Genomic DNA, 12571 nt, shown 5'->3' on the forward strand with positions numbered 1-12571 from the left:
CCCATGCATTTCTATGGGATAATTCCCATGGCTCAGTAACCCAGTCGCGCAAAGTGCGCGACTTGAAACTGTGCAGAAAGCAAGTATTCAACCCAAATATTAGCTGTACAAAATAGCTTTTCATTTCGCTAAAAAATTGCAGAGTAATCACTGTTGAAAGGACTGGCATGAGCGGGAAAGTTGCACATGTCAAATCCAGTGACGGTTGGGGAAGAAATCGGATGTCACTCTGGGTGCAACTTGGATGTCATTTCGAGTCCGCGTACTCCGCACCCTCGCCATCATCCACGGAGTGGAGATGCTGCCATTTTTTTTCTTTAATCCCCCTGTAGATACGGCATATGGTATAAGGTAATGTCGCGAAACATCATGGGTGTGCTTCAATGGTCCTATTAAAATACCTCGAATCGATGAAAATGCGGGGTATTTCATCAGACAAGCCATTCCAGTCTTGAGCAGTGCGCAGAAAAAGACATTGCGGAAACGTTCCGCTGCGGGCATGGTCAGGATGCACAGTATTAAGATGGGCTTCTCCGAGATATTAGATTGCCTTGAATTGTATTCAAACCCTTGTGGTGAAATCGAATTCTAAAATATTATCAACCCTTCCTCTTTCAGCTCAAGAACCAGCACCCGAGCTGGGGCTCGTTTTACCTCAATCACGCATGTATGTAATAAATGCAAGGAGTGCAGGAAGCAAACTTTGTTGGTAAGTTGCAATAGAGCAGAATACTGGTCAATTATTCGAATAAAAATGGGAAGGACTGGAGTTTTAATCCAGTCAACAATCATGGGACTGTGCGTTTTCCTCCCGTAGGAGATCATGTATTGACACCATACGCCGCATCTACCATACTTGAACCTTCACTGTGAACGACGTAATTATTATAAGTAGATGAAAGTCGGGGTAATCAATTGTCGTCTCAGCGTGTATTGTTCATCGAATTAATTTCGCGGTATTGCCGAGAAAACAAGAGTTACAGCCAGAACCTGTAACCATACTGCTTGCGCGACGGCTATGCATTGACACCAGACGGACATTCAGTCAGTTTACAACACCACTGTGAGCTATGAACATTCGGCTTAATTACAGAGTCGCCCTTGGGGTAAATTTCACTGTGATTTTTGCAAAGATACCACCATGACGAACATTGACCAGAGCCGGAGGGTAGCTTGTCAAACTTGGAGATGTCAAAATACTGCGCATATAAAACCGCCGTAAACCGTAATGATTCCACAAGCTGGAACGCGCGTTAGTACGATCAACTGGCAAAGATAGAGGAGCCCAGGTCGACTAATCTTTTCTGCCCCGGTGAGCGGTGCCGCCATACACTGTGCAGGAGGTGGTTAAAACGGGTTACTTATCTTAATTAATCTGCATGAAACGCACACGAGCACTCTGGAAAAGGGTAGAAATTTAGTGGCCAGTTATCGTCCAGTGCCTCACGCATCATTCCAATGTTTCGGGGGGTGCGCAATAAAGTTTCGCTTCGCTGCAGAACCAGGGAATAAAAGTAACTGTAACCAATGCGTAGTATCTTCCTCTTTTCACTAGTCACAACCTGATTTCGGGAGTACAAACTACGTCAAGGACATTTTGTGGCCTTCCCCCCCTTTCAGCGACCATTGTTTCGCACGGCTTTTCTAACCACGCCGTTGGCATGCAGGCTTTTTTTCACTATGGGTTCCGTGGATTGACGCGCGAATTGAAGTGGTTCGTTTATTTTCAAGCAGGGCGTTGGAGGTTACGTAGCTTGCATTTTAGGGCAAGAGGTAGCGTGGAGCACACCACCTTTGGTACAAAAACGACGCCCAACACCAGCGTGATGTGTGCAATGCCACTGTTTCTCGAGCGCAAACTTTATCGCGATGGGCTATACGTTTCTCAAGCATGCGTGTACAAGCCCAATTTTCGTCTTATACTTATCCGAAACACATTCCCTTCTTAAGCGACAGCGATGTTCGCATCAACGCTTACGTTGAATACGTACGAAAAAGGAAAACGCATAAGGAACGTTAAAACCTCCACCGAAATGGGAACTTGGCTCGACTGGTAAAAAGAAACGAACCTTTCGACGGCTTCCTGTGGCGGTCCAGCCATGTCGCTGCAGCCGGGCGTATCGGCGGTTGGCTATCTTGTGTCATCAAAAGGAGTGGTCGGCCGAGTGCCGTGTGCATAACGTTGATAAAATTCCCTTTCAGAGCCTACGTTCCGCGTTCCATCCGCACTGATGGGAGGGGGAAGACTGGAACGCTTTTTTAAGTGCGAATGCACTTTATAAGCGACCCCAAACCATCCACCGCCGGCGGCGGCGTTGGCGTCCGCAGTGCTCCTCTATATTTAAAAAAGAAGCAGCATCCGGCGCCAGGTTTCGATCCGAGGACTTCGCGGCCGCAGCGCGACGCTCTACCGACCAAGCGACGGAGGCGACGCTGATACCAGTGTCAGTGACGCGCCTTATATCTTTAACGCATTCAAACTACGTCGTCAGCGGCGTGCGTTGGCGACTCAGCGGCGTTATAGCGGCTTGATAACTGCGTGGTGTACACGTGATACTACAAACCCGATGGATGAGATGGAAGAGAAGGCGGTGGGCTGCGGGGGCCGAGCGCAAGCGCCGCAAGCGGGCCGACAACCGTGCATTCGCACTTTCACATTCTCCCCCTCGGGGAAATGCGGGGGAATTTTTTTGTATTCGTTTGGTCGTACGCTGACAAAAAATGAAGCAACAGGAGGGGGAATACGGGTAAGCTGGCACGGGAGAGGAACCCATTGCGCTCGATGGTTTCTTGAAGAAATGCTTTCTGTCACGTGAGTTGGAGTGACAGGTTTCATCGATAATAATCATACTTTTCGAATTGCAAAGGACCTCGCTCAACTAAGGTAGTAAATTTGAAGAAACAACTTATTATAATAGTGTTCTCACGAACTTCGTAGTCGTTAACCGAGCAAAAAAATGTATGCTGAGTGCGGCCTTGTAACAGATGCACTTCCCAATGTGCGGTGTTACATATAAATGCTACTTAAATGAGCCATGAGAGGTTAGACAGCATATAGACTCCAGTACCCAAGACAAACACAAAGTGAAGTTCGGAAAATTGCTTCACAGGGTGTTGATAGCTGATATCAAGTCGAAATTTGTCATAAGTTGGTACAAAGTCGTTCATCTTGCAAAACATGCCCTCTAGAAACTGGCGCTTCCTCTTCGACACTTTAGATTCAGGAAGCCCATTATGACGTAAATTGTGGAAAAACTCGTACTGAGCTAACTGTAGAAGCGACCGATCGTTTTCGAGGCTTCTAGAGAGTAAACGTGGTTATTGCTTTTCGCAATAAGCACGTTTATTCTCTAGAAGCCTCGGAAAAGACCCTCACCTATTGCTTTTCGCAATAAACCCGTTTACTCTCTGGAAGCATCGGAAACGATAGGTCGCCGGCGTTGGCGCCTTTCTCGATGACTTAGCCTGCAAATTAAGGCTTCTACATGACCGCAATTTCGTTTTCTTACCTGCTGTCCTGGTGGCTAAAGTATCTCGTAGCTTCAATTAGCTTTGCGCAAACGGGAACAGGAAGAGAGTAAAGCGGCCCCTGTGGCCCAATTTATAAACAACGTACTAGCAATAAGTACTAGCAATAGCAACATCAGCAAAAAATTAGGAACCCATACGTGTAACGGCGACGATGGTTCAGCGCGAAGCTTTCTTGTGAAGTCTTTATCGTCGTCCTTACACGGTGGGGTGCAGGATTTGTCGGTCTACTTTGCACACCCATGCATCTCCCTCCAAAGCCAAACCGCTTCAAGCATTTCAAAATGGAAAAATTGGACAGACGCCGGCTTGATAACGCGAGAGACTCCGGTTCTATTCCCGCCAGGGGAAGCGTTGTCTTTAACTTCCTCCACAATGATTCATCATATACGTAAGGAAAAGTTGGCTTTCCTGCACTGCAGGGCATATTGGCGTAAAACTGGCTTCAGTGAGACACTAAAGCTTTGCTTTATTATCGTTCATTGAAAGTGGCGTGTATACAAAAAGTGCTCACCTGGCGTCATCACTGAATTAGAATTTTTTTTTACGGGGAATTACAGGTTCCCGCAATTCCATTTCTTTTAATTCCGCGGAATGACTCACCTTACCCAATGCCCTTCTCCTCAAATGTACGGGCTGTTAAATTCCATTCTTTTATTTCCTCAACGTAAAAACTGCTTCGTTACGCTGTATCGAGTCACCTAGGAACACTACGTGAAGCTGACGTCGTCACACGCATAGAGAACTGAAAAAAAAAAAAAATTCAGGGAAGCATTCACTCACGCGAAAGAATTGAATTGCGAAGCTGTTGTAGGAGAGCATTGCCGGGCACACAGCTAAGTTTCAGCATTATTGTTTATTTGCATAGCTGCGGAGCTAGTAAGGCCGGGTTCAGACTGTTGCCGTGACTGCGCTAATAACTTTACAGGCTGACGTCAATTCACGTCTCAGCCAACCGAACTGCGTGACATACCGTTTTGTTATGTCCATAGATCACGATATGGTTTTTGCGTCGGTAGTCTGAACGTAGCTCAATCGTCGTTATAAGAGCTCGTTATAAGAAGAAGAAGAAGAGCTCGTTATAAGAAGAGCTCGTGTCTTCGCGGCGAGTGGTGGATGCAAAGTTATCCTCAGAATTGCTGACTTCAACCACTCTTTGTCATCGACTCTAGAGAAAGGTGATGGGATCTGCAGGTCGTTCGGGAAGCAGTGGTGAACTCGTAGTAATGTGTCTAATTATTCTAATGGCTTCTAGACAAATCGGCGGGCACGGTGGCCTCTCCCAAGCAGGTTGTCTTTTCTACTTTAGCATTAGCGCTGCAGTTTTTTTTTAGCTAAAGGCACTGTGCGAGCCGGGGACTCGACGGTCACCGCGAGGCACGGGCTCACGAGCACTCCGCATTTTCGTGCTATTTTTTCCTGCAACGGCCGACTTACTGGTTGTGCAACAGGTCCGCTGTCAAAAATCATGCATAGTCTAACGACGACGATTCTTGAAGGCGCAGCTTTCTCGTGATGGATTCTGTGGTCGCTGTCTGAGAACCATTCACCCCTCTTCAAATCCCAACTGCTTCGTCCATGTCCCAAGGGAGCAATCAGATAGACGCTGTTTAAGCTGTTGGTTGGGCCGGCGAACGTGCGCAGAAAAACCTTGCCGATCGATGGCGTCAACTCACGCGCCGGCACCACTTCTCTTGCCTTGCCCGCGCCCGGGCGGCGTATTCCCATACCATATCCCGTAGGGGCCCAGGCCGACCACACCCCCTAAGCAGGGGCGCAGCCGGAGAGGTTAAAAAATTGCAATTTTTTAACCTCCTTGGACGCAGCACCGTGACGTCTCTACCTATATGTGCGCGACTTTATACGAGGTGGATTTTGTTTCCCCTCCCCTCGTTTCGACTGCTTGGCAGGCGGCTGATGGTTTCGCTCTGTGGGCGGGGCTGGCCTGCGGCGCTGGGGAAGCTGACGCACATGTGGCAGAAGCCAACCTTTTGTACCTGAGCCCCTGATCTCTCCGCGCTCTTCTTGCGCACCTGCAAGTTGACGCTGACCTCTAATCGTGTTCCTAGATAAGCGCTCGACTCGGTGCTCGAAGTGCGCGCCCGCGGATGGACGCTTTCACGCGCATGTGGCAATTATACACGGTCCGAAAAGCAAACGCCCTAATTGAAAGCTCATTCTAGAGCACACAGAAAGGTATACAATTGAGTTTGGTGCTCTTTCACTATATACGCACCTCAAAACACGATTCGGTGCTGCAGGTAAGGATTACAAGAAAGGCAGCCAATTACCCATGACTACATTTACAAACTGTCCTAGTCTTGCGAAATATTATACCTGCATGAGCTGCTACATTTTGGCACTTTCATAAGCACTATTACATTGAATTTCGTTAACATTAACTTCATTGCATTATTCTTTATCAGGAACAGTGCCACTGAGGAAAACATTGACATTTTGTTAACAGCAATGGAAGGTGTGAATCGTTCTTGCAAGGGTGATTAATTGATAAGAAAGACACCAGCTCAAACGTACACGATTTACACTCGGTCATGAATTCTGCATAATTTGCACTGCTGGTCATAACAATTTAGGGAAACAATATCGAAAATATATACCAACCAAGGGCTAAGTAGTAGTTCGATTGTACAGCAACTGAAGTACTCGAGGAGTTTGATATATGTCTTGTGTGCAGGGCTACTGACCACAGTCTCTTCACTGAAGCCACCAGGCCGAGTTTGATATCAGTAATCGTGCGTGCTACCACTCACGCTGTTGCCAATGTCGATTAGTTATTTTTAACATTTTGTGCTTCATGCACACAGAGATTGTGCTGCATAAAATACGTTATTTATAAATAGACAGCTGCAGCAGGATCCGAATGGCACTGATGCCCCCCCTGTAATCGGGAAGGCACACCAAATCGTTACCACTTAATTTGGCTCTGTCCATTATTCGACCGTAATCGCAACCAGCTTTTAACTCTAGGTCGCGCCCCTGCGACTGAACAGGAACATGTTAGTCGGGTCCGTGACGATCCCACCGCACTAGAAGCAATTACCGAGTACGCCCTTGAAAACAGACTCTACAAATCGGTGTAGCAGCCCGGCCGACTTCCCCGTTCGGTATACAATGTGAACTGTCTGCAGCGTGCACTGTTTTCAGTGTGAACCGCATTGGCCACAGTGTGAACTGTACATTTAAGTGTCAACAGTGCGTTTTGCTGCCACTGACTGATTTTAATGTGTGCATTTTGCGATTAGGACCCCAAGACTGCAACTGTGTTCATTGTGCGAGTTGTGACTTTCCCCTTTTCACCTCATCCTCGCTCCCCCAGGGCCCCATGGCCCCATGGCCTCTCATTTAATGCAGTGTTACACTCACTCAGATACGTATATTCTTTTCGCTGGGACTAATGAGTAGTTGCCCGTGAGCTTGAAGTAACGGTAGTCGCAGCAGAGATAAAACTAAGTAAAAACGTTATCTCCTTGGCGCACTATTTTTGCGATAGTGATCTCGGAGTCCAAATAGCGGCAAAAAATTGTCACTTTTAGATATCCACTGATAAGTATAGATGAGCAGTTTGTGCCTGTTTCCTGCGACGCATTTTTAGCTACCACATATATATATTTCTGCAGTGTCGGGCCTTTTAATTCGCCAGCATTGTTTCATAGCTCGTGCCTCAACTGTAAGCCACACACACGCAAAAAAGTATACAAATTTGTAAACAAAAAATAGCGGGAATAACAATATAAATAGTACAACACAAGTTGCCCGCGGAGCGAAACCATCGGCCGCCCGCAAAGCAGCCGAAAGGAGGGGAGGGGGAAAAAGAAAAAATCCACCTCGCATGAAGTCGCGCACATATAGGTAGAGACGTCACGGTGCTGCGTCCAAGGAGGTTAAAAAATTGCAATTTTTTAACCTCCTTGGCTGCGCCCCTGCTTAGGGGGTGTGGTCGGCCTGGGCCTTTACGGGATATGGTTTGGGAATACGCGCCCGGGCGGGGCTCGCGTCACCACCGCACGACAACTGGCACAACCACGGCTTCGGGAACGTGCCGCGGGGCGGCCCGCTCCATCAATTGTTGCAATTAGTGGTGGAGGATTTACGGTGAAAAGGGAAGAACAATGCTAACATGAAAGAAGCCAAAAGAACGAGATTCTGTAACGTTAATCAACATTTTAGATAGTGTCTCGAACACCAGAACAGACAAGCCGAACGGTGGCCGCCGAACGAGTTCAAAAAGTTTTGAGCAAATGCTCGTCCAGCTGCGTCCTCCGCTACTCTTTGAGCTTCACCCTAAAGTCGGTAAGCACACGTACATTGTGCATATTTTAATAACCGAGGGCTCATTGCTCTCTTGGGGGGTAACTCCCACACCACACCAAAAAGTTGACCTAGTCTATTAGCATAACCGCGTCGAAAACTTGTTCCAGTCTCCAAGCATAACCGCGCCTCCACTTAGCCAAACCAAGAAAGAGTTAGGTAGTTCGCCTTTTAGGGGCGAAGTCCCTAAGGTGCTCGGGCTGTCGGCGTCTCCGGTTGTCATCGTCTCATGAGTCATTGTACTAAAACACCGGGACACTCGTTTTCCTACGCCTCGCACTAGAACGTAACGCGTTCTAAAACAAAAGCGTATCGAGGAAAAAATAGGTTCAAAACAAACCAACATGATTTAAAGCATCACAGCAAGCCGGCCTAGTTGGAAACGATTCATGATTGGACTTGCGCAAAACGTGATTCATGATTGGACTTGCGATTCATGATTTAAAGATTTGTGGAATGCTCGATGTCCGCTTGAGCAATAGTAAAGCACAAGCAGAAGCTGTTGGTAGGCGGGTTATAATTTGTGTTGCACTCAAGTACACCTGGCCTTCCCCGCTAAATTATCGGGGGGGGGGGGGGGCAGGGGGGGGCGGCTGGTCGGTCCAAGCAAGAAATTACCTGGTGCCGGGGCCTCGTTCATCGTCCAGGACGAGCGCCCCCAAACGAGGCGCGGAAATTGCACTGCGCTCGTGTTGACCACCGCACCTACCCAAAAATGGGGCAGATGTGGCATGCAAATTGCCTAAATCTGGTTCAATGCAAGAGAGGGCTGCACCGCCTCAGTAAGCGCGCGATTGCTCCTCCCACGGGCACTTATCTGTCCCCCAATCACCGCGCGCCATGTGGCAAAAGAGAGACTTACAATCTTTAAATGCACTTCCTTGGTTTGGTTCACATTAGCTTGAATAACGTATTGTGTGTTAGTTGGAGAAATAATATGTACCTATATTTTGCTTCTATGCTTTTCGGTGGGCTAGTGATTTCTGCCCCATTTTTTTTTCAAAGAGCTTCCTATTAACAAAACAATGCTGAAACGCAGTTCAGCTACGAAAGGCAGCAGTATATGGATTATTATGAAAGGGCAGACCATTAAATAACGCCGAAGCTAACCCACCACGCCCGTAACAAAAGAATAAACCTTCCTTAGAAAGTTGTAACCTCGTAGATTGGTGCTTCAGCTGGTATTACGTCTTTCCACGGTTTGGGGCGCCTTTTTTTCATTTCAGGCATAGAATACCTTTTACTGCACACATCTTTGAAAAAAAAATACTGAACGTCGGTGTCCTTGATTCTTTTGCTTTGTGTATATATTTCATACTTAGCCGGATGAAAGTTCGGTGAAGGTTGGAAGTTCAGCTCAGCTTTGCGAAAAGTTGAGGTATGGAACGCAGTGATAAGCTTTGCACTAAATGAAAACATTAAACAAAGTTAATGTTTAGACAGGGTTTACTTATCGAGGCAGAAATATAGGCACCGGAACAAAGTATAGCTTGTTTTCATTGGCCTGGCACGCCTGCAAGCCACCATGTAATTGCGCCGTCACTGGTTACGTCGGGCTCGCGGATGGCGGTACTTGTCCGTGCAAAGCACACGATGTGTGTTGGTCCTTCCAAACTCTGCCTCACCGAACGTGAAGTAATGCCTCGACTCCAATGTCGAATAATGACCTCTCTGTTGGCACCACCACTGAAAACCGGGTTGAAACAGAGCAGACGATGTTCACCAGTGTTTTTTGTCCGCGGCATGCGCGTGCAGTGGCACAAGCCGCGCCCAGGGGCCCTATTCTGGACTGCACAAATTGCCGGCAATTCGCCATGTTTGCTGGCAATTTGCCGGAAGTCTTTTCTGATTGGCTTTCACTTTTGGTCACGCGCTTCCGGTTGACAAAGCGGTTGTGTGTGCTTTCGTCATTTTGACGTTTTATGACGTTTACGGGCACCAGTGTTAAAGTTTGCCTTATTTCTCTTTACTGAAAGCGCATAATGCTTGGCCGGAAATGAAAAACCAGACTAAAAGCACTAGACATGACAACGTAGGCCTGTCTTTGCTATGCAACAACAATAATGCCTGTAATACATGCCCTCTATGTGATTGGCTTAAAAGGTATGACGTCTTTTAAACAGTTGGCGGAAACGATTACGTCATGCATTGGCAACTTCAGCCTGAGTAAAAGTGACGTAATGCTACGGAACAGCGTCAAAATGGCGGCTGTTTTTGTCGCAAAATACGAGCAAAATAGGGCAAAAAATTGGTCCGGCTTTCGGCACAGCGAAATGCCCGCCAATTTGCAGCAGGCGCAGTTTCGCATGTACGCTGTTTAAAGCATGTTTTCTACCAAAACAAATTATAGTTTCAACTGTTTCCAAGTCAGCGATCACGGAGCATACAAACTACGTGCAGTATTTTGCTTTTATGTTTGGCAATAAAATAAAAATTATCTGTTTGGGGTAACCGCAATGTAAGAGGGCAGTACAAGCCTCTCCATGACAGAGAGAACCGAATGCGGGGCATTTTTCCACACTCCTGCTAGTAAGCTGCTGGGTCACATGATCGAACTAGAGAGAAAAATATCAAAGAAAAGTGACTCTTCGGTTCATTACAGCGCTGATTGAAGTCTAGATTGACGAATTCACTGAATAAACAGCTCACGAGAGAGACAGAAGGCGGCTAGTAGGCAATGTTCCTAATATACAAGACCTAGCATCGCTTCTTTCGTAATTTGCAGTGTCGGTGTATCTTATGTTACACATATGTAGGCAGGGACAAAGGAAATTGTCCTTGCGGAATTCGTAGTGTATTTTGTAGGCCAAAACCCCGTTTTCCTGACACCCAGAAAGCTTAAAAGAGAACCCCGGGTGGTAAATTATTTGAAAATGTCAAAGAAAGTAGGCAGAATATTCCTCTGGATCGGGCAAATTCCTCCAGAAGATTTTGGAGTTAAAAAAAAACAGGTATGCTTGGGTCCAAGTAGGATCCAAAGCAAGGGCCACCGAAATGAAGAGCACACTTCCTGACACTACCGTAGCACCGCTTCCTCTGGCTGAATAAAGTCAATTCGAGAATTAGGCAAGTAAAAATGACCATCTATATAAATGTCCGCGTGGTTTAACAACGCGAACACAACGATTTATGAATAAGAGTAATAGAAAGGACTAGAAGGATGTGCGGTGGAAGAATGAAAAAGGTGGATACAGAGAATGTCTTCGCACCCTCCATGTCAGAGCACGTGTTAAACATTCTGATACATACACTTCTGTGCTACAATAAAATTGAGCGTAAAACCACAGAAATCGAAAATAATTCAATAGAAAAGTGCGTTTCTAAAAGTATACATGCAGCTTGACGTTGCCAAGCGGTTTAGTTGCTTTCTTATAGTAGTCTGGAAAAGGTAAAGACGCAACTGGAAAACGATGATACACCCGCCGCGGTGGCTCAGTGGCTAAGGCGTTGCGCTGCTGAGCACGAGGTCGCGGGTTTGATTTCCGGCCGCGGCAGCTGCTTTTCTGATGGAGGCGAAAAGCAAAATCGCCCATGTGTGTGAGATTTCGGTGCACGTTAAAGATCCCCAGGTGGTCAAAATTGATCCGAAGCCTTCCACTACAACACGCCTCATCGCCTGCGTTGCGTCGGCGCGTTAAACCCCGCAAATAAATCAATCAAAACGATGATACAAATTAGAGGCCAGGTTCGGTAACTGGACGGTTCCGCCTTAGCAACTACTCCATCAAAAAGATAGAATAGGCGTCCCCGTTTTATGTTTGCAGCGTATTCTTCTACATAGCAATCTCGTGATATTTTTTGCCAGCCGCAATAACCTGTGTCGTGATGGGAGTGCTGTGGGCCTGCTCTCTACGGCATGCCAAGTAGTGAGGCACACGGCGGTTGTGTACAAGAACTCTTTACTCCTACATTGCCCAAACTCAGCCACACACCCCAAGCACACACCAAACCCTCCTGTATCGTTGATTGATTGATTGTAGGGTTTAACGCGCCGACGCAACGCAGGCGATGAGGCGCGCCGTAGTGGAGGGCTCCGGATTAATTTTGACCACCTGGGGATCTTTAACGTGCGCCGAAATCTCGTGCCCACGGGCGTTTTTGGTTTTCGCCTCCATCAGAAAAGCGGCTGCCGCGGCCGCGAATCGAACCCGCGACCTCGTGCTCAGCAGCGCAACGCCTTAGCAAACCCTCCTGTATCCCGAGTCCCCGACTCCGGCGCATGCCTCCGCACGGCATCACCACCCACCGTTACCCGTCCACTCGCGCCATCCCTCGGGCGCCGATATTCCGAAGTCCCGCGGCCGGTGGCCGCCCGACAGGCGAGGACGGCGAGGGGAGAGGGCTCACGGCGAAGTACGCCTAGGCGTTCAAAGAATTTCCTCTAGCAATCCGGACTCTAAGCCTGAATACCCTCTCGGCCTTTCCGTTTGCTGTTCTCTCTCTCTCTCTCTCTTCTAGGTGCCGCTGGGCGTTCCCCACATCTCTCCACCCCTGAAACACAGGGCACGGGTCCATCAGTGATGAACGTCCTAGGCGTCCTATGCCCGTGCCACCCCTGGTGGCCGGCGAAGGGCGCCGAGGCGTTCCCCACAGTGTCCGGGCCTGGGTTTGAAAGAGCAGTGGAATTTGTATATCGTGATGTCTGTGCTGGTCACCGAATTTCATCATCAAAAGCCTATTTAGTTGCACTGCAGTACAAAGGCCTCTCCTATTG

General features: G+C 47.7%; 2 protein-coding genes across 6 annotated transcripts in view; both read right to left on the minus strand.

Moving 5' to 3' along the window:
• LOC144142795 (uncharacterized) overlaps nucleotides 1-2255 on the minus strand; it is a 66629-nt gene extending 64374 nt beyond the window's left edge. For 4 of the 5 annotated variants that reach the window (XM_077674530.1, XM_077674529.1, XM_077674528.1 and 1 more), the window contains exon 1: nucleotides 2070-2255. In XM_077674530.1, coding sequence (XP_077530656.1) covers nucleotides 2070-2101 — 32 coding nt within the window. In that variant the 5' untranslated portion in view covers nucleotides 2102-2255. The remainder of the gene's footprint in view (nucleotides 1-2069) is intronic. The other variant, XM_077674531.1, reaches the window with a different exon arrangement.
• LOC144142801 (uncharacterized) overlaps nucleotides 1-12571 on the minus strand; it is a gene marked incomplete in the record, with an annotated part of 266299 nt that overhangs the window by 181413 nt on the left and 72315 nt on the right.

Source organism: Haemaphysalis longicornis, unplaced genomic scaffold (assembly GCF_048455015.1).
Source record: "Haemaphysalis longicornis isolate Haplotype H1 unplaced genomic scaffold, Haemaphysalis longicornis Haplotype H1 scaffold_6, whole genome shotgun sequence".
Classification (NCBI taxonomy): domain Eukaryota; kingdom Metazoa; phylum Arthropoda; class Arachnida; order Ixodida; family Ixodidae; genus Haemaphysalis; species Haemaphysalis longicornis.